The 27848-nt window shown below is 47.9% G+C and overlaps 2 protein-coding genes across 17 annotated transcripts in view; one reads left to right on the forward strand and one right to left on the reverse strand.

Moving 5' to 3' along the window:
* AP2A1 (adaptor related protein complex 2 subunit alpha 1) overlaps positions 1 to 688 on the reverse strand; it is a 29665-nt gene extending 28977 nt beyond the window's left edge. The window contains exon 1 of one of the 3 annotated variants that reach the window (XM_077130919.1): positions 483 to 688. In XM_077130919.1, coding sequence (XP_076987034.1) covers positions 483 to 549 — 67 coding nt within the window. In that variant the 5' untranslated portion in view covers positions 550 to 688. The remainder of the gene's footprint in view (positions 1 to 482) is intronic. The other 2 variants (XM_077130920.1, XM_077130921.1) reach the window with 2 other exon arrangements.
* A 4510-nt stretch (positions 689 to 5198) lies between these two features.
* On the forward strand, positions 5199 to 26655 carry TSKS (testis specific serine kinase substrate). Of its 14 annotated transcripts, none has more exons than XM_077131094.1 (11): positions 5199 to 5553; positions 6049 to 6277; positions 21763 to 21858; positions 22060 to 22143; positions 22364 to 22474; positions 22807 to 23093; positions 23671 to 23865; positions 24297 to 24470; positions 25042 to 25224; positions 26175 to 26374; positions 26476 to 26655. In XM_077131094.1, exons 1-10 carry the CDS (start codon positions 5312 to 5314, stop codon positions 26344 to 26346), a joined length of 1773 nt encoding a protein of 590 aa, XP_076987209.1. In that variant the 5' UTR covers positions 5199 to 5311; the 3' UTR covers positions 26347 to 26374; positions 26476 to 26655. The 14 variants fall into 14 exon arrangements, 13 of the variants coding, with proteins under 13 accessions (XP_076987209.1, XP_076987201.1, XP_076987200.1 ...); XR_013163334.1 differs by having other exon boundaries at positions 5200 to 5553; positions 26218 to 26342; XM_077131086.1 differs by having other exon boundaries at positions 5202 to 5553; positions 25042 to 25177.
* Positions 26656 to 27848: the final 1193 nt, after the last annotated feature.

The raw sequence follows: 27848 nt of genomic DNA on the forward strand, positions 1-27848 counted from the left end.
AGCCCTTCTCATCCATGACACCCCCTTTTCCAGGCGCTCAAGCCCTGCCCCACTAATCTTGCTGTGTTTCACGTCCTCGGTCCGCTCTAGCCTCCTGCCGCTCCACGGCGCCACAAGGAACCCCCCATGTACCTCCTTCAGTCCGGTCTACAGCAGGACCCCCCATCGCCCACAATGCAACCCACACTCCACCCACCCACGGTCAGCCTTTCCACCGTTCCCGAGGGACGCCGCCTGGCCCCCCCTCCCCTGGACCTCATGGGCCTCCCCTTCTCTGAGACCCTCCCGGGTCCTCCCCGTGTCGTCACCTCAAGAGGCACTCGATGACACCCGCAGCCCCTCCATCCCCGCCACCCTAAACTTCCCCCGGCGCCTCTCTGGCTGTGACCTCGCTGGCCTTCCACCCCCGGGGCCCTTCCACGGCCTCCGAAGCCCCCAAATCCACGCTCCCCCGCCCCAGTGTCCTCCGGCCGCGGGCTCACAGTTTCGGATGTCGGAGATGAACACCGCGAGCCCCCGCATCCCATCGCCCTTGGACACGGCCGGCATGATGGCGGGGGTGTCGGCTCCAGGCCTGGCCGGGCAGGGCACAGCGCAGCGGGGACTGGCGGGCGGCGACCAGGCGTAGAGAATCTCAGGCAGCGCCGAGGAGCCGGGCCGGGACTAAGGGGAGGGCGCGCGGGCGGGCGGACAGGCCGCGGCTCCGCCCCCGGGCCCCTCCCCTCGACTCCACCGCCCGGAACTGTCAGCCGCGGGTTGGCTGTGGCTACTGCCGCTAAGGCTAGGGCTCATCCCCTACTGCTTTCTAATTGGCCCTTAGGTAAAAGTACAGCGCTGCGATTGGTCCAGTACCCCGCTATTTCCGTTCGGGCACGGGGGAGGGAGCGGTGCCCAAGAGACGGGCTGGGTTCGGTTACGTACCGTGGGACCGCCCCCTCCGCGCTGCCGGGTCGGATACTGATTGGACCTGGCCTCTCTCCGAGAGGGGATGAAAAGACGTGAAGGAAGGCGGGGAAGCGGGCCTGAGGAGGCGGGACTTGAGTGCACAGAGGCCAGTGGAGGGGCAGATCACCCCCACAGGCATCGCGGATTTGCGGGGTCTGGCCTATTTCCGCCCTCGAGTGGGCGGGTGTGGGGGCGGGTGGAGGGCGATGATTGGTGGAGAAGGAAGGAGACGGGGAAGAGTCACTCAGCTGGTCTGGGATAGGTAGAGCGACGTCTGCAATTCCCTGCTGCAGAGAAGGGGTTGGGCGGGGCGAGAGTCTAGGAGGTGTTTACTGCGCAAGCGTCTCCTAGTTTCCCTTTTTCCCCCCCCCAATTCCTTAAATTCATTTGTAGGAGCATTCTCTCTTCCTTCCCGCCACCTTTCTCTAGATTCTAAGATGTCAGGACTTGGCTTGTCAGAAAACCTGGGATCTCACTGGAGAAGAACTGTATCCACGTCTAGTCCCATGAAACAGAAGTTAAACCTGAAGTCCAGAGACGTTGAGTGACTTGTCAAAGGTCACACAGCTCGGCAGCGGCAAAACTGAGATTTAAACTATATTTTGGCCTATAGCCACTTTTCATTGTTTTTTGTTTTGTTTTGTTTTGTTTTTCTTCAACAACAACGCCTCAGGTAACCTCCATTAGAGCAGATATCAAATAAAAATTGTGATTATCTTCACCAGATGCGCAGCTCCGCCTGGGCAAGAATGGAACCTTGTACTGCAAAGCTAAAAAGGAAAAAAAAATGCTTTTTGAAGTAAGGAATGGGTCAATCGGCTTTGGCCCGGCCCCTCGGCGCTCCGGAGACCCTGTTTGGTTGATTGGCTTTGGGGAAAACAAAGCTTCCAGAACTGCAGCGCCCTTGGCTATTGAGAAATTTGGGGCAAAGGGAAGTGGGAGAGTCCATTTCTGTCACCTCGAGGAACAAAACCCCACCCCACCACCCTTTTCTAATCTCAGAAGCCAAGTATCCCGGGAATGAGCCTTAGGGGAGTGTCCTGATCCTGGGAATGTCCACTCCGAATCCTGGGGGAATGGGTAAGAGCCCACCTCTCAGGTTCAGTGGATCCGTCCATTTGGATTTCCAAGAATAGGGTTTAGGAAAATACATTCTGCATCCTAGGGGGGGCTGTCTGGGCCGGCGAGTCCATTCCTAACACCGCGAAGGGGAGACTGGCTTCTCCTAGGGAACGTAGGGGCAATCCTATTTTAAAAATTGTATTATTAGGACCAGGAGTTGAACAAGTCCTTTTTTTAATGGAGGAAAACATTAAGCGTTCCAAGGACTTGTTCGTGGGTGACTTGGAGAGGACCACTTTGTCCCTGAAGAAATCGCCTTTAAAAGTATATAGTAGTAGTAGTGGAATTCAAACTAGTCCTGTTTGGGGGTTATGAGGAAGAGACGTGAGGGGTCGTTACGCACACACACACACAAAAACACCGCCACCACCGCCATGTCCCCCACAGAGCCCACCTAAGGACAAACAGATTTAACTCTGGGTTCTTGGTGTGGAGTGAAGGATGTCCTAGCCCCCTCCTGGGTATATGGGGGACTCAGCCTGGCCTCTCCTCCCTCAGGGAGCTCATTAATTGGCTGAAACTTAATTTTCAAGACTGGGCTTAAAGTAGAAGCGATCTAAGGTCTGATGAGGACCTGAGACTGGGGCAGGTTGAGGAGCCAGGGGCTGCCTTCCTGGGCCCTGGGCGTCTTGAGCCTGAGAAGGGATGGACATGGCTGACCCCCTTTGAGTTAGAATAGCACTGTCCACATAGAATTACAGTGAGGGGCGGGCCACGGTGGCTCAGCAGGTGAGAGTGCTTACCTGCCATGCCCGAGGACCCGGGGTTTGATTCCTGGTACCTGACCATGTGAAAAAAAAAAGAGATTTACAGTGAGAACCCTGGGTGTAATTTCCAATCTAGTTTTCAATTTCTAGCCACGTTAAAATAAATAAATAAACAGAAACAGGTGATCCTAACTTCCATAGTATATTTTAGTTAATCCAGTATCCAACTGTTATCATTTTAGCCTGTTTTATGTTCTTATTTTTGTAAATCTTTGGAATCCAGTAAACATACAGCCCGGCTCAGCTTGGACAAGCCACGTGGCCTGTGCTCAGCAGTCAGAGGCTCTCAGTAGGGTCAGGCAGGCTGGGGCCAGACCATTCTGGAAAGCTGGGGCTGATCTGCTGGTAAGTCACCTGGAAGACCAGGTCATGAACAAGTCCACCTTTGGAGGAGATCTAGGGAGGTGTGGTCAAGCCATGATAGGCTTTAAGATGGGACGGTAAGAGGGAACCTTGGGCACGCCAAGGAGCACATGGGTTGAGCCACTAGTAGAAGTTCTAAGACTTCCACCCGAGCAAGGCCACTCATGATGCACATCGGATTCTGATTTCCTCCAGAAGAACCAAACTTACCCCCGGTCTTCGCGTTTGGGCACCTGCCATAACTCCAGACATTTGTTCTGGAATCCTTCCCCACCCCTCCACCCAAACCAAATCAGGACACATCATGATGCCTGCAGCCACCCCATGGCCTGCCTCAGCCCCTTCCAGGCCACCACCCTCTGTTGCCTGGATCTTGGATTGCTTTCTTAAAGCCCTCTCTGCCCGGTCCTTCTGCAGCTTGGATTTTTAAAAATTTTTATTGTGGTGACATACATACAACCCCAAATTTCCCATTTTAACCACTTTCATGCATACGATTCAGCAATATTAATTACGTTCGCAGTATTGTGCCACCATCACCATCATCCTTTACCAAGAATTTTTCATCACCCTGAACAGAAACTCTGTACCCGTTAAGTAATCACTTCCCCTTCCCTCCCTCCAGCACCACCACCCCCATAACCTCATCCTACTTCCCCTCTCTATGCATTTGCTGATTCTGGTGAGTTCATGGAAGCAGAATCATGCATTTGGCTTATTTCGCTTAGCATCATGTTTTTTGATCGTTTGATCGCACTATTACTTCATCCCAATTGCCAGTTTCTGCTCCATCACTGCGTGATGAACATTTCTAAATACTCAGAAAAGTCAAAATCGCCATTGAGCCAACACCCTCTACCCCCACGTTGATTCCACCGTTAACATATTTCTTTACTTGCTTTATCACCTGTTTGTATGTGTACCCTTCCCTCTGTCCATCTGTACCTGACCCCAGATGCTTCAGCCTGCTTTTGGCTGGAACTTGATATTCACTTAGATTCTTTTTTGTTTTTGGGGGTGGTTTTTTTTTTTGCATTTTTAAAGTTTATTTATGAAACATAACCGCATACAAACACAAACATTCTTACCATATGATCATTCCATTCTTGTTATATAATCAGTAACTCACAGTATCATCACATAGTTGCATATTCATTATCATGATCATTTCTTAGAACATTTGCATCAATTCAGAAAAAGAAATAAAAAGAAAACAAAAAAATTCATACATACCATGCCCCTTACCCTTCCCTCTCATCGACCACTAGCATTTTAATCTACTAAACGTATTTTAACATTTGTTCACCTATTATTTAATTATTTTTAATCCATATGTTTTACTCATCTGTCCATAAGGTAGGTAAACGGAGCATCAGACACAAGGTTTTCACAATCACACAGTCGCATTGCGAAAGCTTTATCGTTATACAATCACGTTTAGATTCTTTTTCAGCAGGTAAAATGCACATGCAATAAGAGGCACAGACGTGCAGGGCACAAAGCGACATGTTTTGACAGAGGTATGTGCCTGCCGTCACCCCATTTCCATTCCCTTTCCATCATGCGTCCACGCCCAGTGTTTTTTTGTCTGTGCATCTGTCTTGTTGCTCCCCCGTAGGAAATGGTCAGGGGCTTACATCCGTGCTCATTGGCCACCACCTCCCAGGCCCCCCAAAAACACCAGATCCCCGGCATTGGGCCAACCATCAAGTATGAGAGTGGGGGGCTGTAATGACCCCACGTTTGTTCTCAGGAAGAGGGGAGTCAGAGGTCAGAGGACACCCCCCCCTCACCCCAGGAACCCCAGGGCCCACTTGTTGTAAGTCTTGAACTAAAATTTGAGGAGGTCCGGTGTGGCTCTGAGAGGCCGGGGGCACGCTGGGGTAGAATTGGAAGCCTCAGAGGTGGGGGTAGTCCATGAGAGTTTCTGGAAGGTTCCATGAGCCAGGGCCTCTCTCCCTTCCTGGGTCACCTCCCCTACCCCCACCCGGGGGCCCAGTTGGTTGGGCCCTTTGTGAGGCGGGCTGAGGGGGCAGGGGCTCTGAGGTTCAGCGGTCAGAGTAGGTGGCGAGTCTCAGAGGAAAGAGCCCCTGGGAGCAGGACCCCCCCATGCCATGGCGAGCGTGGTGGTGAAAACAATCTGGCAGTCCAAAGAAATTCACGAGGCCGGGGATCCCCCCGCGGGGGTCGAGAGCCGCTCCCAGCTGCTCCCAGAGGCCCCCGGGGGGGTGCTCAGCCCGGCCAAGGGGATCACGAAGAAAAAGAAGGCCGTGTCGTTCCACGGGTGGGTTTGTCGCACCCTGTCGGGGACGGTCCTAGCGCCCAGCGCTGCCTCCATCAGAGCCCAAGTCCCACCGTGGGTGCTGGAGGAAGGGGAGGGGGAGGGCAGAGGAGGCACAGCCAGAGGGCAGGGGCGAGGGGGGAGGGGAAGGAAGAAGGCAGAGTGCAAGGGGCAGAGGCAGACACAGTAGAGGGGAGGGCAGTGGTGGATGCAGGGAGGGAACACTCACTGGGGAAGGAAAAGGGAGAGAGGAACTGGGGAAGGGAGAGGAAAGTGGTGATGGAGCATAGTCAGTGGGGAAAGGAGAAGAAAGTAGACAGCTGGGATGAAAAGGGAGAAGAAAAAGAAAGGCGGGGATGATAAGAAAGAAGAAACAAGGCAGCAGGGAAGGGGAAAGGAGAAAGTAGGCGGCGGGATGAGAAGGAAGAAGAAAGTAGTCAGCGAGGAAATGGAAGGGAGAAGAAAGCAGGCAGTGAGGCTGGAGTCAGGGGAGGAGGTGGTGTGGAGGCAGGAGGGGCTGCACCCCATGGGGGCTGTGTCCCGACCCCTCGGCCTGTCTCTCCTCTCCAGGGTGGAGCCCCGGATGTCGCACGAGCCGATGCACTGGTGCCTGAACCTCAAGCGGTCCTCCGCCTGCACCAACGTGTCCCTGCTCAACCTGGCCGCCGTGGAGCCCGCTGACTCCTCAGGGACAGAGTCGACCGCGGAAGAGAGTGGTGGCCCCCCTGCACTGCCCGGACCTCCCGCCTCCCCGCCGCCACCCTGGGCTCCAGATGACCCAGACATCACGGAAATCCTGGTGAGAGGCCCCGGCTGGGGAAGACAAGGGGGCTTGACCCGGTGGTAGGCAAACGCTGAGGGTGGGGAAGGGGCTCTTGATTTGACATGAGAAGGTTTTGGTTGCTCTTTAAGGCCCAGGTGATCTGCCTCTGCCTCCTTTGACAGCCGGCCATGAATTGGTTTTGTCCTTGGCAAATGATCCCTGCTGTCTTGGGGTTTGTTTTGGTTCTTTCAGTCACTGCTACATGTCTTGCACGGGGCTGGGGACACAGACAAGAATCAGTTGAGTTCACTGCCCTTGGGGAGCTCTCAGTCCAGTGGGGGAGATGGACACAGCCTGGGTGACAGAGGCCATGATGAAGGTGGTGCTGAGGTCCCAGACAAGGACCCCTCAAACCAGGCTGGGGAAAGCCGGGAAGACTTCCTAGAGGAGGTGGTGTTGGAACTGGGCCTTGATGGATGAAAAGGAGTTCTCTGAGGGGATCACCCTAGAGTTTGGGGCAAAACTGGGAGGTGAGCAAAAGCTAGGGTAGTTCCTGGCTGGAGCATGGGGCACCTCTGCTTGGTCACTGAATTACCTCCCAAGGCTTCCCCTGGGCTCTGGCAGACATGGACACCAAGAATCAAACTTAAAATAACTGCAATCAGGATGATGATAATGAGGTGCATTTGCCAGGCACTTTCTGTGTTCTGAGATCCTCGATTTCCTCATCTGTAAAACAGAGAGTCATGCATCTGTTCTTCAAACAAATATTTCTTGAATGTCTACTGCTGAGTGTACGTCTACAGAATTCTGATTAGAAGAGGTCTCGCCTCATAAGTTTGTCATGAATTGAAGGGTAGTTCACCGAGGTAGAACACTGAGCGTCACGCCCAGCGCTGGCAGGCACTGAGTGAGCGGTAGCTGTTATTTTTTATGTTCATGGTTGTTGTTTGTACCATTTTGCAGATGAACATATCGAGCCCCGGAGAGGTTAAATAGCTTTATGGAAGGTCATGCAGCTTGTAAGGGGTAGATAGCGGCCTAGGGGTCAGGCTGGGGGAGCAGCAGAGGTGGGAGCTCTGAAGAAGGAGGCTTTGGTCCATCCAGGAATGGTCTAGAAAGAACTTTCCAGAAAAGGCAGCACATAAACTGAATCTTGGGGATAAAGAAGGCGCTCCCCAGGCAGAAGATGAGAAAGTGTGTTCCAGCTACACGGAGGGACATGTGCGAGAATGGGCAGGGTTGAAAAGAGCAGGAGGCAGGGCCAGGGGTGGGGTCGGGGGAGGGGGCTGGAGTGCAGCGTTGGGGATGGGGAGGGCGGAGGCTCAGAACCACGGGCATTTTCCCGAGGGCGATGGGGGGCCAGTGTGAGCTCATGGGCCACGTCCCTTAGGGTGGAGGTCCCGTTCTCTTCCCTTTGAAGTTCTGTGAGGGTGCCCAGTTGAAAGATGGAAACCCAGCCACGACAGGAGGTAGTGATGCCTGCAGGATGGCGCTTGTAAGAAGAGGGCCCGGCGCTAGAAGCTGAGTGGGTGTGACATTAAACAAATGTTCTCGCTTTCTCTTGAAAGACCCCGCTAGGCCCACGGAAGGGCGTCTGGAAGGGGGAGGCTGGAGGCCAGGAGGCTCGCGCGAGGCTGGGTGAGGGTCCGGGTGGGCGTTCAGGAACTGAGCCAGGATGGGGAGAGGGGAACGGGGCGCAGGACTGGACGGCCTGAGGACTTGCCCGGCAGCCCTTCCCACCCTCTCCCTGCGGCATCTGTGTCCCGTGAGAGTTACTTCTGAGCCAAGACCTCCAGCAGATCCCAGGCCTGGGAAAGGGCCCCGGGCAGGGGATGAAAAGCTGACTCAGTGGCGAGCGCATCCTGGGGTAGCTGGGGGTGGGGGGGTGGGGGGAAGACCTCCACGGGCTTCCCGGGCCTTCTGGGTGAGATGGAAAAAATAATAACAGCCAAGGCCAAGGGTGTATGTGACAGCGGGAAGGGGCACAGGACCCAGGCTGTGTCAAGGAAGACACTCGCAAGGGAGGCAGAGAGAAGGGGCAGAAACCCAGAGGGAGGGGGACGGAGACCCAGAGAGAGGGGGACGGAGAGCTGTGGGCAATGAAGACCCTGTTTGAGAGGGGGTCATTTCCAGAGGAGGGAGAGACGGAGGTGGGGAAACAGTGAAGACGACAAGGCGTGGCCCCTGTCTTAAGTTGGGACATCCTATCTTTACGAGCCCAAACGAGCCACCTGAGGCCCAGAGAAGGTGACGTTGCCTTTTGGAAAGTCACGCAGTGAGTCAGTGGCTAAGATTGACAGGGCAGGTCATGTAACCCTTGCTGGGCCTTGCCCTCCATCTGCAGATTTCCCAGGTGTTTCTAAGGCACCTTCAAGGTAGATCCTGTCCTATTATCATGATTTTTAATGCTAATCGCCGTATTTACATGTTGATTACATCATCTCGGTAACCCTGCCGTCTGAACAAGGTATTATTTCCATTTTATGGGAGAAGAAACAGACTGGTTTGGAGCGGAAATTGGATTGCCTAGAGTCTCACTTGGGTGGCCAAAGAGAGATTTGCCCCCAGGAGTTATAACACCCACTGCTCAGCCAAGGCTGACAGGCTCTGGCTTAACTGCTCCCTGGATCTGTCCTCATGGGAGCTAACACCTCCAGGGACCCCAGCCACCCCTTCCCTTTTTCGGAGTTTTGACCATGGTCCTTTTCTGGGTTAGTCCATGTTCCTTCCCACTGCAGCCCGGTAAAGGTAGCTGTCACTCCTATCTCCGTTTTATAGATAGGGAAACAGAGGCAGAGAGAGGTGACATCCCGTCTCCTAGGTCACACAGTTAGCAAGTGGGAAGACTGGGGGTTGACCATAGGACCTGCTTCCCCAAGTTCCCAGAACAGGTTGCCTACAGGAAACCCAAGACCTTCTGTGTCTTCAGTTTAGAAAGATCAGTTTGTGTATTGGTTATCTAATGCTGTGAAACAAATGACCCCCAAATTTAGCAGCTTCAAACAGCAAACCTAGGACGGAATAGCAGTTCTGTGTTACTGTCAACATTTCACCTGGGGCTACAGGCATCTCAAGGCCTGAAGGTTGTACCTGGCTGTTGGCTGGAGGCCTCAGTTTCTCTCAAAAACATGCTGCTTATGACACGGCTGTTATTGTCTCCCAGACCAAACAGCTCAGGCAGGAAGCCACAGACCTTTTTTTTTTTTTTTAATTTTAAATTTATAAAAGTATGACAACAAAGAAACACAAACATTCTTAATATATAATCATTCCATTCTACGTATATAATCAGTATATAATCAGTAATTCATAATATTATCACATAGTTGCATATTCATCATCATGATCATTTCTTAGAACATTTGCATCAATTCAGAAAAAGCAATAAAAGTCAACAGAAAAAAATAAAATGAAAACAGAAAAAAAATTATACATACCATACCCCTTACCCCTCCCTTTCATTGATCACTAGCATTTCAAACTAAATTTATTTTAACATTTTTTGCCCCTATTATTTATTTTTATTCCATATATTCTACTCATCTGTTGACAAGGTAGATAAAAGGAGCATCACACAGATGGTTTTCACAATCACACAGTCACATTGTGAAAGCTTTATCATTATACAATCATCCTCAAGAAACATGGCTGCTGGAACACAGCTCTGCATTTTCAGACACTTCCCTCCAGCCTCTCCATTACATCTTGAATAACAAGGTGATATCTACTTAATGCATAAGAATAACCTCCAGGATAACCTCTCGACTCTGTTTGGAATCTCTCAGCCATTGACACTTTGTCTCATTTCACTCTTCCCCCTTTTGGTCAAGAAGGTTTTCTCAATCCCTTGATGCTGAGTCTCCGCTCATTCTAGGATTTCTGTCCCACGTTGCCAGGAAGGTTCACACTCCTGGGAGTCATGTCCTATGTAGACAGGGGGAGGGTGGTGAGTTTGCTTGTTGTGTAGGCTGGAGAGAGAGGCCACATCCGAGCAACAAAAGAGACTCTCTTGGGGGTGAGTCTTAGGCCTAACTTTAAGTAGACTTGACCTATCCTTTGTGGGGTAAGTTTCATATGAACAAACCCCAAGACTGGGGGCGCAGCCTATAGCTTTGGTTGTCCACACTGCTTGTGAGAATATCAAGAATTCAACTTGGGGAAGTTGAATTTTCCCCTGTTGTCACCATTCCCCGAAGGGGACTTTGCAAATACTTTTCCACTCACTGATCAAATCTCTCTGGGATTCATCAGGGCATCACTGTGGACAAACCAGCAAAATCTCATTTCCTACTCAAGGTTCCATGTACTTATGTTGTTCAACCACCTATCTACATAAGTTATATTAGGACATGCACTAGTCAAAATATAAATTTTGCACCAAATAAATATTTTTTGCTTTTGTCTCACACATAAGTTGAAATTTTAAAATATTAATTACCATCAATTTTCAGCACCCTGCAGTAATGACATTCCTTTGTTCTTCCTCATGCAAAAACATTTTTAAAATTTGTACAATTGGTCACTATCATTATGCACTCTAGGCATTCCTAGATTATACCATCTCAAACTTTATCGTCTATTTTTCTTTGTGATTTCATTTATGCCTCCAGCCCTCCTCCCTCTATCATTCTCACATTCAGCTTCATTCAGTGTTTTAACATAATTGTATTACAGTTAGGTAGTATTGTGCTGTCCATTTCTGAGTTTTTATATTCAGTCCTGTTGCACAGTCTGTATCCCTTCAGCTCCAATTACTTAATATCTTACCCTATTTCTATCTCCTGATGGTCTCTGTTACCAACGAAATATTCCAAATTTGTTGACTAATGTCAGTTCATATCAGTGAGACCATACAGTACATGTCCTTTTGTTTTTGACTAATCTCACTCAGCATAATGTCCTTAAGGTCCATCCATGTTGTTACATACTTCATAACTTTATTCTGTCTTACAGCTGCATAATATTCCAGTGTATGTATATGCCATAGTTTGTTTAGCCACCCTTCTGTTGATGGACATTTTGGCTGTTTCCATCTCTTGGTAATTGTAAATAATGCTGCTATAAACATTGGTGTGCAAATGTCCATACGTGTCCTTGCCCTCATGTCCTTTGAGTAGAGACAGCATATAGATGGGTCCTGTTTTTAAACCATTCTGCCAGTCTATGTCTTTTGATTGGGGGATTTAATCCATTAATATTTAGTGTTATTACTGCATGGGTAGTACTTTCTTCTACTATTTTGCCTTCTGGATTTTATATGTCATATCTAATTTTCCTTCTTTTTACCTTTACTCATAGTCTTCCTTTCTACACTCTTCTCCACATCTCTCTCTTCTGTCTTCGTATCTGTCTCTTACAGAGCTGGTCTCTTGGTCACAAATTCTCTCAGTGATTTTTTGTCTGAAAATGTTTTAATTTCTCCCTCATTTTTGAAGGACAATTTTGCTGGATATAGAATTCTTGGTTGGCAGTTTTTCTCTTTTAATAATTTAAATATATTATCCCACTGTCTTCTCGCCCCCATGGTTTCTGCTGAGAGATCTGCGCATAGTCTTATTGAGCTTCCCTTGTATGTGATGGATTGCTTTTCTCTTGCTGCTTTCAAGATCCTCTCTTTCTCTTTGACCTCTGACATTCTGATTATTAAATGTCTTGGAGTATGTCTATTTGGATCTATTCTCTTTGGTGTATGCTGCACTTCTTGGATCTGTAATTTTAAGTCTTTCCTAAGAGTTGGGAAATTTTCAGTGATAATTTCCTCCATCAGTTTTTCTCCTTCTGGGACACCCACAACACATGTATTCATGCGCTTCATATTGTCCTTCAATTCCCTGAGTCCCTACTCATATTTTTCCATTTTTTTCCCTATGTTTTCTTTTTCTTGTCAGATTTCAGATGTTCCATTCTCCAGTTCACTAATCCTATGTTCTGCCTCTCGAAATCTACCATTGTAGGTTTCCATTGTTTTTTTTCATCTCCTCTACTGTGCCTTTCATTCCCATAAGTTCTGTGATTTGTTTTTTCAGACTTTCCATTTCTTCTTTTTGCTCATTCCTTGCCTTCTTTATATCCTCCCTCAATTCATTGATTCGATTTTTGATGAGGTTTTCCATGTCTGTCCGTATATTCTGAATTAATTGTTTCAGCTCCTATAGCTCATTTGAATTGTTGGTTTGTTCCTTTGACTGGGCCATATCTTCAGTTTTCCTAATGTGATTGTTATTTTTTGCTGGCATCTAGGCATCTAATTACCTTAATTAGTTTATTCTGGAGATTGCTTTCACTTCTTTTACCTAGCGTTTTCTTGCTGGATGAATTTGTTGTCTATCTGTTCTTTGATATTCAGTTCAGCTTTATCTGGACTTCTAGCTTAGGTTTTGTTTAACAGAGGAGAATTTTTCAGTTCTTGTTTTCTTGTTTCTTGCCCTGTTTGTATGGTGCCTTCCCCAACAAACACACACACTTAAGAGGGTTTACTTAGGTATTATAGACCCCAGCCAGATTTTCCCAGACCAAACTGTCCTCCTATCAGGAGGAAAGAGTCACCTGCCTTGGTTTTCCCTGAGGGTGAGACCCAGTAGGTTGAAAGACTTTCCTGTGAAGTCTCTGGACTTTGTTTTTCTTATCCTGCCCAGTATGTGGTGCTTGTCTGCCTGCAGGTCCCACCAGCATAAGATGATGCAGTACCTTTAACTTTGGCAGACTCTCCCTGCTGGGGACACGGTGGGGACACAGGAGAGGTTGCAGGCTGATTTTAATGGCTTCAAATTACCAAGCCCTGGTGTCTGAATTCCTTGAGGGAGGGATTCCACCTGATTTGGGTTTCACCCCTCCCCTGGGGAAGGCACAGGCTCCAGACAAGCCCTCAAACAAGCTTGTTTCTGCCTATGCCTGGGGCAGTTGCAGCCTGAGAAACCCTGCCATTGTATCCAAAGGCAGTCAAGCCTTTGTAGAAACACAGCCACAAAAACCTCGGTTTTCTTTTTTTTTTTTTTCTGTCATCCCTGCCCGCTCAGCTAGGGGCAAAAATCAGCAACCTCCGCTTTGACCAGGTTCACCTGAGCTGGAGGCCTATTTTTAGTAGTCAGAATTTGTTAATTAATTACACAATTGGCGTTTGGTTGGGTTCAGCCCCTGCTGCTGGTAAAGTGCTTTCCTTTCCCCTCTGGGAAGTGGCCTGTGGGGGAGAGGCGCCAGCCGCCACGGCTTTGGGAACTCATGGTTCTGGGGGGGCTCGCAGCCGGTCCAGCTGGTCCAGACTTGAGTACACTGTGTGTCCAGGCACTGACGTGGCCCCAGGAGCTGTTCTGTACTGTTACTGGTATTTACTAGTTTTTCTGGAGGACGAACTAAAATGTGCACATTGTTAAGCCGCCATCTTGGCCCGGAAGTCCCCACAGACCCTTTTATGAACTAGTGTCTTAAGTCACCCACCATCACTTCTGCCTTACTTTATTTACTAAACTCGAATTGCTAAATCCAGACCACACTCAAGGGAAGGGAATTAGGCTCCACATGTTAAAGGATCTTCAAATAATTTATGGACATATTTTAAATTGCCATGTTTTCTGGGATTTTTTGTTGATATTCTTTATTAGGTTGAGGAAGTTCTCTTCTATTCCTATTTTCTTGAATGATTTTATTATTGAAATGGTGTTGATTTTGTCAAATATTTTCCTCCATCTAGTGAGATGATCATGTGTTTTCCCCCTTTATTCTATTAATATGATTGATTGATTTTCATGTGTTGAACCAACCTTGCATTCCTGGGATAAACCCCAGTTGATCATGGTGTATAATCCTTTTTATATGCTCCTGGATTTGGCTAGTAAGTATTTTGTTGAGGTTAAAATAATCACTCTTTCGTAAGGGTTAATAGTCCATAGTTATATTTTCTAGTCAAGTCTTAGTCTTGTTTTGATATCAGAGTAAAATTTCATAGGATAGGTTGGAAAGTGTTTCCTCCTGTTTTGGTTTGCTAATGCTACCGGAATGCAGTATGCCAGAAATTGATTGGCTTTTACAATGGGGATTTATTAGATTACAAATGTACGGTTCTAAGGCCATGAAAATGTCCAGTTTAGGCATTTAGAGGCTATCTTCACTCTAGAAAGGCCAATCACGTCCTGGGTTTCTCTGTCACATGAGAAGACATATGGTGATGTCTACTGGCCCATCTCTCCTGGTTGGTTTCCAAAATGGCTCTCTCAGCTCCTGTGGGTCTTTCTGGCCTCTCCTGAGCATTTTTCCTCTCTAAGTGTCTATGGGTCCTCTCTCAGCTTCTCAGGGGCAAACTCTGGATTTCATCTCTTAGCTTAGCATCTCCTGGACCATTTTTTGTCTCTAATCATCTGCTTTCACCAAAAGGTCTCCCTCTTATATTACTCCAGTAGGCTGATTAGACCCACCCTGAATGGGTGGAGTCACAAGTCCATGGAAACAACCTAATCAAAGGGTCCCACCCAACAGTAGGTCTACCCCCACAAGACTGGATTAAAAGAACACGGATTTTCTAAGGTGCCTGAGGTTTCAAACCAGCACACCTCCTCTTCTATTTTTTGAAAGAGTTTCAGACATATTAGTGTCAATTTGTGTTTAAACAATTGGTAGAATTCACCAGGAAGCTATCTGGTCCTAGTACTTCTTTGCTGAAAGATTTTGATTGCAAACTAAATTTTTTACTTGTTGTAAGTCTATTCAGGTTTTCTACTTCTTCATGAGTCCATTTTTGTAGTCTGTGTATTTCTACGAATTTGTCCATTTTATCTAGGTTATCTAATTTGTTGACATACAGTTGTCCATAGTATTCCCTTATAATGCCTTTTTTAAAAAAACTTTTTTATTATATAATATATATACAAAGCAAAGAAAGGACAAAGTAGTAGTTTTCAGAGCACTCTTCAACCAGTGGTTATAGGACAGATCTCAGAGTTTGTCATGAGCTACCATACCATCATCTCAGATTTTTCCTTCTAGCTGCTCCAGAACATTGGAGGCTAGAAAGAATAAATGTTTTTTATCATCACAATCGACTTTTGTTTCTTTTTTTTTGTGAAAAATAATGTATTACAAAAAAAGCAATAAATTTCAAAGCACTTGGCAACAATTAGTTGTAAGAACAGATTTCAGAGTTTGGTATGGGTTACAATTCCACAATTTTAGGTTTTACTTCTAGCTGCTCTAAGATACTGAAGAATAAAAGAAATCTCAGTATAATGATTCAGCAATCATACTCGTTTGTTAAACCCTACCTTCACTTTATAGCTCTGCCATCACCTTGGATCTTTCTCCCACTCTTTAGGGATATTTGGGCTATGCCCATTCAAACTTTTTCTTGGAATAATAAGGGTAGGGAGATGGAACTAGCTGATGTTGTGGAAAGGCTGGCCCCTCTCCCTTATAATTCTTTTGGTTTCTTTACGACCAATAATAATATCCCCTCTTTCATTCCTGATTTAGTAACTTGAGTTTTCTCCTTCTCTTCCTTGATCAGTCTAGTTAAAGATGTGTCGGTTTTGTTGATGTTTTCAAAGAAACCATTTTTGGTTTTATTGATTTTCCCTATTGCTTTTCTATTCTCTATTTCATTTTATTCCACACTAATCATTATTATTTCCTTCCTGTGGTTTAGTTTGTTCCTTCTCTAGCTTAAAGTAGAAGGTGAGGTTATTGATTTTGAGATTTTTTAATCGAGGCTTTTACACCTAAAAATTTCCCTTTGAGCACTGCTTTCACGACATCCCATAAGTTTTGGCATGTTTGTGTTTTCATTTTCATTATTTCTAATTTCCCTTGTGATTTCTTCTTTGACCCATTGGTTCTTTAAAATGTTTTTTTTTTTTTTTTTTTTTTTTTTTTTTAAGGAAAGACAGAGAGAGAAGGAAGGAAGGATAGAAGGAAGGAAGGAAGGAAGAAAGGGAAACATCTTTAAACATTTTCTTGTATTTTGTTTTTTCCGTTTTTTGTTACATGGGCTGGGGCCGGGAATCGAACCGAGGTCCTCCGGCATAGCAGGCAAGCACTTTGCCCGCTGAGCCACCGCGGCCCGCCCAAAATGTGTTTTTAAATGACCACATAACTGTGAGTTTTCCGAATTTCCTCCTATTAATGATTTCTAATTTAGTCTCACTGTGGTCAGAAAACATTCTTTGTATGATTTCTAGCCCTTTAAATTTATTGATACTGGTTTGTGGCCTAACATATAATCTATTCTGTAGAATATTTCAATTACATTTAAGAAAAATGCATCCTCTGCTGTTGGCAGGGTGTACTATAGATGTATATTAGCTCTAGTTTATAGTGTTGTTCTATCTTTTATTTTCTTGTTGCTCTTCTGTCTAGTTCTGTCCACTATTGAAAGCATGGTATTGAAGTCTGTAGCCATTATTGTTGAATTTTTAATTTCTCCTTTCAGTTCTGTCAGTTTTGGCTTCATATGTTTTGGGGTTCTGTTGTTAGGTGCACTCATGTTTGTAATTATATCTTTTTAATGAATTTTTTCATTATAAAATGTTCTTCTTTGTCTCTAGTGACATTTTTTGTCTTAAAGTTTATTTTATCTAGTTAATAGAACTACTCCAGCTCTCTTTTTGTTACTGTTCACACAGACTCTCTTTTTCATCCTTTTATTTTCAACCTATTTATGTCTTTGAATCTAAAGTTAGTCTCTTGTAAACAGCATATAGTTGGATAGTTTTCTAGATCTAAAATGTGTTTATCAGGATGGTTTTCACCCATTTTGACTTGGGGTGCTTTTAGTGCTGCTTCTCACTGAGAGAGTATCCCTGTATAAGCTTTTATGTTCCTCTTGCAGAGAACACGGAACAGCCAACACACAAAGCTACTGTTGTGCTTAGTTTTCTGAACATTTCACATCCATGATATGGGCACTGGAGTGCTATACCAGGAAATTCTTTATGTCCTTTCTTTTCTTCTCTTCTGTAGAGGGATGAAGGAGATCCTTTTGTGAGAGGTGTATTCTAGTTGAGAGATCATCTGCCAGAAAACTGTCATTAAAAAAAAAAATTCTGCTGATCTCTGTCTTTTAGTTGGAGAGTTTAATCCCTTTACATGTAATGCAATTACCAGTACAGTAAGAATTCTGCCATTTTGCTATTTTTTTGTATGTCTTATGTCTTTTGTTCTTTAATTCCTCCATAACTGCCTTTTGTGTTAATAATATATTTTCTAATACACCATTTTAAATTCCCTTGTCATTTATTGTAGGAAAAATCATATTTTTCAGTTTTCTAAATGGTTGCCTTGGGGATTGCAATCAATCTTAAAGTGGATCTCTTGTATAAGATACATCACTTCTCTCTTTCTTTCAATATTCACTCCTTGTTTTTGTCTTTTGACAGTTTGATTATGATGTGTCTAGGGTGTGGATCTCTACATTTATCCTACTTTGAATTCTGTGGGCATCTTGTATGTGTAGATACATGTCTTATCAAATTTGGTAGGTTTTTGGCGATTTTTAAAGCATTCTTTTTCCCCCTTTTCTCTCTCAGTTCTCATTTGGGGGCTTCCATAATGTTCTTATCACTATGCATCATGGTGTCCTACAGGTCTGTGAGACTCTATTAATTTTAATTCTGTATATATTTTTTCTAGTCCTCAGTCTGGGTACTCTCAATTGACCAATCTTCAGGTTTGCTGATTCTTTCTTCTGATTGTTCTAATCTTCTGTTGAGCCCCTCTAATATACTTTTCATTTCAGTTATTGTAATTTTCAATACAATATGAATTGTGTTTTATGTTTGGTTTCTTTTTATCATTTATATTTCTTTATTGATAGTCTCCATTTAGTGACTTAACTTCAGTTTTTAGGCATGGCTTCCTTTAGCTCCTTGACCATATTTAAAATCTTTGTGTAGTAAGTCCAAGTCTGAGCTTTCTCAGAGACTATTTATATTGTGTTTTTTCCCAGTGTGTTTCCATCCCTCATAATTTTTTTTTGAAAGCTGCATTTTTAAATATTATAATGTGGAGACTCTGCAAATATATTTTTCTCCCCTCCCAAGGGTTTGTGGTTGTTGCTGCTTTTTGTAGCTATTGTTTGTTTACTAACTTTTCTTAATTTTGCAAAGCCTCTAACCTTTGAGTTAGAGTGTTTAGCCACTGAAATCTGTTAGCTTAGTGATCAGCTAATGATTGGACAGAGATTTCCATAAATGCCAGGAACTCAAAAGTATCCCAATCTTTTTCTGAGGGCCTCTCTGTACCAGTTGAAGTACACCTTCAACCCTCAGCCATTCAGTTTACAACTCTGCTTTACCCTTCACTTCCTCCTATTACAGCGCCCCATGATCAGCCAAAGGTGAGAGCTTAGGCTCTTCTCAGGTCTTTCCTGAGCATGTGCTCATATATGCATATGTACATGGCTTTCTAAACACCCAGGAACTTGTTAGAAATTTTCAAAATCCCTATGGACGTTTCATTCCTCAGACTTTTTTTAAAGCTTCTTGGTGAGTCTATTGTTTACCCCAACTGTTAAGCATAATTTCAGGGAGTAGCAACATTAAAACTCTTGCTCCTAACCCCCAACCTAATTCTGAAAGCTAGACAATAGAAACTTACCTAACCCTTGCACCCAACCCCAAGTCTTAAGGCATAAAAACTCTATCCCCTGTCACCTCAGTGCAGCCATTTCTCTCTTGAAATGCTGCCTTGGTGGCTCTGTTTCTCCCCGAAATAAAGCCTTTGTCTGAACTCCTTGTCCCACCTCATTCTTGGTGAGTTTGCCTTTCACTTACCTGTAAACGTTTTCAACAAATGAGTCCTTACCCTGTGGGAGAGATGCTTTTTAGCACTATGTGAATTCTGAGTCAGGTAAAATAAAGACAACTCTTTTGCACAGGGTCTTCTAGGGAGCCATCAGAAAAATTCAATAAGACTCACTATTTTTTGGGAACAAGGCTTTGAAAGAACTCCAGCCTCATTCTGTTCCCTCTAGTATAGGGAATGTGTCCTGTTATTTTCCAAGATTACTGTTGAGCTGGGGAGTTGGAGATGGGACTAAGATGTCAAAAAGCCACAAATCTCCCTGTTCTTACTGATATTCCACAAGTTCTTTTGCGTCACTGTTTGGGTTCTGCAAGCCTTTGCTTAATACTCAAAGTTGTGAAGAAAAATAGATTCCAACAGTTTTGCCAGATTTATTTTTTCATTGCTTTTATGGTGGGGTAACATTTTAGACATCCTTCCTCCACCATTTTGCTGATATCACCCCAATTCAGTATTTCCTATCACACTTGTCCTCTAAAGCAATCGTGCAAGAAAAGTTTTGTCCTTATCTTACAGTGGAGGAAATTTTTTTCTCTTTCTCTTTGAGTATTAGTTAGTTCAGCAACTATGAATAAAAACTAAAGTGAAGGGCTTAAGCAGGATAGTTCAGTTCTGACATAATAACCTCAACAAGCAGAGCAGCTCTGCTCTTCAAATGCAAGCTCCTTTCTTCTGGTTGCTCAGCCTCTTTAAGCTGTTGCTCTGACCACCACTTTCCCCCATCAAAAAGGGGAAAAGGGAAGAGAATCATGCCTGTGCCTTTTGTGCATAATGCAGTGCCCACAACTAACACATTTATATCCCAGTGGCTGGAATTAAGTCATATGGTCATAACCAGCTGCAAGGGGGGACTCTTTGGATCTCCCTTTCTTCAACTGTGAAATGAGAATATAAGTTACATTAGTTGTGTTAGTTTACAAGCTGCTGGAATATGATATACCAGAACTGGGACGGTTGTTTTAAGGGGGAATTTAATAAGTTACAAGTTTACAGTTCTAAGCCTATAAAATTGTTCAAACTAAGGCATCCAGAGAAAGATAATAATTCAAGATAATTCAAGAAAGGTCAATGGGTCAGGAAGACTTCTGTCATCTGCTTTTCCTTTGCTCCTGGGCGCCATTGCTTTCAGCCTCTGTTCCTGTGGGAACTCCTCAGTTGGCTTCTCCATGGCTGGCTTTCCTTTCTTAGCTTCCCTTGACTCTTTCCAGGTTCTGGCTTGCTTCACATCTCATGGTGACATCTGCTGGGCTCCAAGCATCTCCAAACATCCGTATCTCTGTTCTCCAAGTGTTGGCATCTGTGTCAGTTCTCCTTTGAAGTTTCTGTCTGCTCTGTCATTTCTTAGCTTTCTCCAAAATGTTTCCTCTTTTAAAGAACTCCAGTAAACTAATCAAGACCCACCCTGAATGGGCAGTTACATCTCCATCTAATCAAAAAGTCACACCCACAATTGGGCATGTCTTGTCTCGGTGGAGATAATTTAATCAAAGTTTCTGCCCTATACTATTGAATTAGGATGAAAAGAAACTGCTGCTCCCACAAGATTGGATCAGGATTAAAACATGGTTTTTCTAGGGTACATAGTACTTTCAAACCAGTACATTAGTTAAATCACAAGTTCAGCTGCTGTAACAATGACACAAAATTACATGGTTTAAACGAGATAGAAAATGTTATCTCTCATATGTAAAAGTCCCCAAAGGTGGTTGGAATTGAGTATGGTGGCTCCACTGAGTATGATGTTGGGGATTCAAGCTCCTTCTGTCTATTTCCATCTTCCATCTCATGACTTCAGCCATCAACTTTGCATTCCAGCCAGTGGTAAGAGAGAAAGAGGGGAAGTTCTCACTCCTTTAAGGGCGTGAATTGGTATTGCCTACATCATGTCTACTCACATTCCATTCCAATGGCCAAAACTTAATTACATGGTCACACCTAGCTGCACGGGAGCCTGGGAAATGTAGTCTTTGGCTGGGCAGTCATGCACCAGCCCAACTCTTCTTTAGATAAGGAAGAGGTGGGGAATGGATCCTGGGGGACAAGTAGCTACCTCTGCCACACACAGCACTCCTGAGCCACAGAGCATTTCATGGTAATGTAAGGTTGCATGGCACCATGGTTTAAAATAAACTCTCTGGGCTTGAACTCTGGGTTAGTCCGCCTAACCTGCTGTGTATCTGAGCCTCATTTGCCTCACCTGCACAATGGGCAAACCGTTTCCCACCTCAAGAGGTGTGGTTCTGAGCATCAGAAGACACACATGTCAGTGTCTGGCCTGGTATATGGTGCGTGCTCCTATCTAGAAGCAGATTATCTTTATAACTCTCCAGTGCCTGGAAGGAAAGTACATGTATTTTAAGAATATATCCCTTCAAAAATATATAATATGCATATATTATATATATAATATATATTATATATATATGTCTTATTTATGTCTGTGGATTCCAAGGGCATTTATTTCAACTTTTGATTGAGACCATCTTTCCTTGGCCCCTTCTCTGAGCCTGCTTCCTCACATTCTGTCTTGGATTCTCCTCATTTTTCTCAAGCCCACTGTGGAGAAACTGAGTGCATCCTCTGATTCTGTGGAGCAGGAACGCCCGAATCAGAGGGGCACAAAGCCCTTGCTCAAAGCCAACCAGCCCCGCCTCCCAGCTCTGGAATGTTCCTCGAGATTGGGGCTGTCCAGCCCGCACCCCCTGACGCACGCGTCTTCTCTTCTTCCCCAGAGCGGGGTCAACAGCGGATTGGTTCGTGCCAAAGACTCCATCACTAGCTTGAAGGAAAAGACCACCCGGGTTAACCAGCACGTGCAGACACTGCAGGTGTGAGGACCCGCCCCCAACACCTCTTCTTCCTCCAGGGCCCGGGGCCCCTCTCAGAAGCTGTCTCCAACCCACGGCACCCATTGCCCAGTTGAGTTTGAGGCTCAGCAGTATCCCTTTGCAGCCCCGCGTTCCCGTGGGGTGGCCCCCTCAGGGCCCGGCTAACCCCTCCCCCCATCCCACCCCCCACCCCCGCCCCAGAGCGAGTGCTCAGTGCTGAGCGAGAACCTGGAGAGAAGGCGGCAGGAGGCGGAGGAGCTGGAGGGGTACTGCAGTCAGCTCAAGGTGGGCCGCTGGCGGTCAGGAGTGGGTGGCTCGCGAGGGGTCGGGGAGGGAAGACCCCCCATCCCTCCCTAGGGGAGGAGCAAGGGGGCGAGGGGCGGGACCATTAGGGAGAAGGCGGGACTTGGGAACCAAGTGGGTGGGCCCCCGTGCGTGGGGGATGGAGCCTGCATGGAAACAGCGAGGCGAGGGGCCGGGAGGCGGAACTGGAATGGGAAGGCAGGGCCCCCGCCCTGGTGTCCTGACCCAGGAGAACTGCCGCAAGGTGACCCGGTCGGTGGAAGATGCTGAAATCAAAACCAACGTCCTGAAGCAGAATTCTGCCCTGCTGGAGGTAAGGGGGCGGGGCGGGGGCGGGGCTGGGGCGGGGCTCGGGGGGGCATCTGAAATTTGACAGCTTCGGGGATTGGAGTTGGGGCGGATGGGCCCATGGAGGCAGGCTTTCTGGGGTTGGGCTGCAGCCAGACTCCGAAAGGGTCATCTTCACCTCCCTAATGACAGCAAGACGCTGCCCGTCTACTCTAAGGGTGACTTCCCCATACCTTGTCTACATACCCATTTAACTTTACAATTTCGGGGATTCATTGGGCAGATTTAGGGGTGGAGGTGGTTGCGGGAAGCAGGGGGCTGGACACAGTGACGCCTCCCTCCCACCCCCGCCCACAGGAGAAGCTGCGCTACCTCCAACAGCAGCTGCAGGATGAGACGCCGCGGAGGCAGGAGGCCGAGCTGCAGGAGCTGGAGCAGAAGCTGGAGGCCGGCCTCTCCCGGCACGGCCTGGGCCCCGCCTCTCTGCCCCAGGGCTGCTCAGGGCCTCCAGGGAGCCCCGACGAACCCCCGAGGCTCCGCTGCCTGGCCCCCGGCGGCCGGGGAATGGGGCCCCGGGCAGGAGAGTGCCCCACGGTGAACGAGCAGGAGTTGCAGAAGGTCTCCTCCGGCCTGGAGGAGCTGAGGTGGGTGTGGCAAGGGTGGAGCCTCGTGGAGCTGGGGTGGGCGGGGCAGGGTGGAGCCTCGTGGAGCTGGGGTGGGCGGGGCAGGGTGGAGCCTCGTGGAGCTGGGGTGGGCGGGGCAGGGTGGAGCCTCGGGGAGCTGGGGTGGGCGGGGCAGGGTGGAGCCTCGGGGAGCTGGGGTGGGCGGGGCAGGGTGGAGCCTCGAAGATCCCCCTCGAAGGGAGCGGTGTCCTGCCAGGACTGGGTTCGAAGAACTGATTTTTGAGTATAGCTTCCTCAGGCCTGAGGGAGCTGGTGGAAATGAGACTTGAGAGTGGGCAGGCCCTGGGGGCGCCCAAGTTAGTAGGACAAGGATGAGGTGAACGTTATCTTGGAGAGGCCGTGGCTGAGGGTGCTGAGGCGGGAGGAGGGAGAGGCCCGCCTGGCCCATCCGGGGACAGAGGCGAGGCTCTGCAGGCAGATTTCAGGAGACGGTCAGGACAACAGGACAACGGAATTGGGGGACCGGCAGGGTGCTCTGAGTGGGGCGGGCCAGGACCCAAACCCGATCCCCACCCTCTCCCTCCCTCCGCCCCCACAGGAGGGAGGTGTCCTCGCTGGCCGCCAGGTGGCATCAGGAGGAGGGGGCAGTGCAGGAGGCCCTGCGGCTGCTCGGGGGCCTGGGCGGGAGGCTGGACGGCTTCCTGGGCCAGTGGGAGCGGGCGCAGCGCGAGCAGGCACAGACGGCCCGGGGGCTGCAGGAGCTGCGGGGCCGGGCGGACGAGCTGTGCACCATGTAAGGGCCGGGCCGGGTGCGCGGGCTGGGGACGTGGGAGGGCCTGCAGGGGACAAAGTGGACCCAGCCTGGTGCCTGGGCCTTGAGGGAAGGTGGAGCGTGGGGCGGGGGCAGCCATCGGGTGGGGCCTAGCGGCCCTGAGCCATAATTCCAGAGGAAAGGACCAATTGGAGAGCAGGGCGGGGATTCCATACCTAACAAGGGCCGAGGGGCAGGGCCAAATAGGGATGGGGAGTGGCCAATTCCTTAAAAGGAGATGGGCGTGGTAAAGGGGGGACCTGGAAAGGCCAGATGGGGAGCAGGGAGGGCATTCCGGACCTCAAAACTCAGAGCGAAGGCTCAGCAGAGCAGAGAGGGAGAGGGGGCTTTTGTGCCCAGAGTAATGGGGTCGGGCCAGAGGCTCCGCAGCACTGGGTCCTCTCCCGCCTCAGGGTGGAGCGCTCCGCAGTGTCTGTGGCTTCTCTGAGGAACGAACTGGAGGGGCTGGGCCCGGTGAAACCGATTCTGGAGGAGCTGGGGCGGCAATTCCAGGGCTCTCGAAGAGGGTCTGACCTTTCCATGAGCCTGGATCGGTCCCCCCAAGGCTCCTGTGCCCGCTGTGCCAGGTAAGGGGGCGGGGCCTGGCCCCAGGTGCATCCGGGTTAGGGCGTTGAAGAGGAATGGGGCCTTAGTTGGGGGGAGGGGGGGAGGGGCACAAGGTGGTTCTGTTGTGGGAAACAAGGAATCCCTATGTGTAGTAGGACTGGCTAGTCTCGCTGCCTTATGGGAGCCACGTTTCTCCCCTTCCCATAAGGAATGCAAGAAAAACTTTATGCATTTTATAGCACATGTATTTCCAGTGCCTTGTAGGAAGTTTGGGATGGGTTACATTGTGGGAGAGGGGAAACTTTGCTAAAAAGTGGGAGCCAAAGAATGTAAAACTTGATTCATTGTAGAAAGAGAGGATTCCCAGTACTACTTGGGATCAGGCCTAACTAGTATAGTGTGGGAAATGTGAATCTTTTTGTGGCCTTTGGGAACCGAGGATACCTGATGCAGTGGAGGATGGCTCTGGAGCATTATAGGAAGGTTGCATAGGTGCACAGGGGAACTGGGGCTGCATGGGTGAGCTCGGGGCATCCAGGGAATGGAATGAGTACAAGACAACTGTCATTTGGTCCCCTTCACCTTCCCCAGCCAGGGGCAACAGCTGTCCACAGAGTCCCTGCAGCAGCTGCTGGAGCGAGCGCTGACCCCACTAGTGGACGAGGTGAAGCAAAGGGGCCTGGCTCCTGCCTGCCCCAGCTGCCAGAGGCTCCACAAGAAGATTCTGGTACCAGGGATCATGGGCCACCATGCCCCATTTTGCTTTCCTGTCAGGTCAATGGGAGGGTACTGCTGGCGTGTGGCGGGAGGAGGAGGCCTGGGTTGTGTGTGGGCAGCTGGTGCTGGGGAAAGGCAGAGCTCTGAGGCGTCGTGGGGCCGGCTGCTTGGCAGCTCATGAGTCATGGTCCAGTCAGTTATGGGACCTGGGGTGAGGGACTGGAGCCCAATGCATGATGGGACATAGACCCTGGTGCATTATGGGATGCAGACACTGGTTTAAAGCATCATGGCACATGGGCCTGATTATCGGTAGACCTCAAGCAAGGCAATGTATTACATGACATGTAGGGGGTCAGATGGGGGTCCAGTAAATATAGGTCAAGTAAGGTAAGGCATCGTGGGGAAGGAAGCCTCAGTCTTCATGGGGCAATACATATATAGAGAGATCTAAGATATTATGGGATATTGGCCTAATGTATGCTGGGACATGGGGCCTGGGGCATTGTGGGATACGAAGAACAAGAGTACTAAGGACTGTTGCTGTGATAGAAAAACCCTTATGATAAGGAGATGTGGGGGTCTTATAAATTATGGGATGTAACTTCAAGTGATGGGATACAGGGGCATAGACACATCATATGCACCATGGCTCTTGTGCCATGGGGTCAACATGATAGATTTGGTGCATCATGGGACATGGAAGCCCAGTGCATTATGGGATGCTGGGGGTCAGGCACATGGCTAATGCATGATGGTAGGTCAGTGGGCTTGCAATATACTACATAGACATAGAAGGTCATAGAAGGCAGTTCATAGGTGACACACAGTGGGACAGACAAAGGCACAATGCACAGTGGGACTTGGAAGATCAGTGTATTCCAAGAAGGTGAGGTCTGTCTCAGGCTTGAGGCATGATGGGATGTGGGGCACTCTGGGGGAGGAACGTGGGCCCCAGGGGACCCTGCCCCTTGCCCTCTGCGATCCAGCTCCCCCTCCACCCCCAGCCCAGTCCAGCAAGCCCAGCCGCGCCTACACTCCTCTCCCCAGGAGCTGGAGCGCCAGGCCTTGGCCAAACACGTCAGGGCAGAGGCCCTGAGCTCCACCCTTCGGCTGGCCCAAGACGAAGCCCTGCGGGCCAAGAACCTGCTGCTGACGGACAAGATGAAGCCGGAGTGAGGAAGGAGGCTGAGGGCGTGGGAGGAGGGTGAGGTCTTCGGAAAAGGGTCAAGGTCACTCCCTCCTTCCAGCCTAGCACCCTGCCACCTAGCCTTGCCTGCACCAACGTCCCACTTTCCGTCACTGCAGGGAGAAGGTGGCCGCTCTGGATTATCTACACTTGAAGATGTGCTCCCTCCATGATCAACTCAGCAACCTGCCACTTGAGGGGTCCACAGGGACAATGGGGGGAGGAAGCAGTGGAGGAACTCCCCCAAAACGTGGGGGTCCGGCCCCCGAACAATAAATGGCCCCTCATGCTGGCATGAATTCTGTTTCCTTTTTGGCCCCAAAGGAGGGCTAGCAAGTGGCTTCTAGGCACACCCAGTCACTTGATCCTCAGCTGACAGGGTATCTTGGTTTCTGGAGAGAAACTACAGGTGGTAAGAGCCTTTGAAAAGGAGGTAGGGTGTGGAAAGGAGCTGTCGTGGTGCATTTGGGGACTGTCAAGCCAACATATTTTAGGATGCTTTTACCAGATGGCTGTATTAGTTTTCTATTGCCAGGTGAAATATTACCTTGAAACTTAGCAGCTTAAAATAACAACCATTCTCTCACCTAAGTTCTCAGGGTCAGGAATCTGGAATCTAGGTGCTTCTGGCTTGGGGTCCTCATGAGGTCCCAGCCAGGCTGACATCTATCTGGGCTGCAGTCATCCTGAAGGCTCGATTGGGGGCTGGAGGGTACACTTCCAAGAAGGCTCATTCACATGGTTCTTGGCTGGAGGCCTCAGTCCCCCATGTCAGCTAACTTGCCCCAGAGCAAACAATCTTGGCATACAAGCAGGAAGCCACAGTGTCTATGACGTGGTGTCTGAAGCCACATACAGCCATTTCCCTTTTTATACTCATTAGAAATGAATCACTTTCTACAGACCATATGCAAGGAGAATATCAAAGAATTTCAGGAAGTCTTTTGGAGAGAATGTCAATTGTGGACATTCCACAAATGATAGCCACAACAATAATGTGATTTTTAAACTATTTATTGAAGTATAACACAAACTCAGAAAAGTTCATAAAATTTTGAATTACCATGGAGTGAACGTGCTCATGTAACCACCGCCAAGATTTAGGAACTGAGCCTTACCTGCACCCACTGAACCCCGTCTCATACCCCCTCCCAGTTAGTACACTTTCTTAATCCCTCCACCCCAAAGGTAGCACTTATTTGTCTAACACTGTTATGATAGGATAAGAAAATAAGTAGAAAAAAGACTATCATTATTCTTTGAAGACATAAATTTGCATATAGAGAATCATAGAGAATTCAGAAGAACCTGTAAATGACTAAGATTAAGTGAGTTCAGCAGAGAAGTTTAATAAAAGGTCAATCTAAGAAATCTATTTCTGAATGCAAGTGATAAAAAGTATAAAATGCAAAAAAAATAAATAAAATTATATTTTCAAGTGGCATAAAACTCATAAATGCATAGGATTCTAATGAGAGTTATGTCACTTCCT

Source organism: Tamandua tetradactyla, chromosome 16, assembly GCF_023851605.1.
Source record: "Tamandua tetradactyla isolate mTamTet1 chromosome 16, mTamTet1.pri, whole genome shotgun sequence".
NCBI lineage: Eukaryota > Metazoa > Chordata > Mammalia > Pilosa > Myrmecophagidae > Tamandua > Tamandua tetradactyla.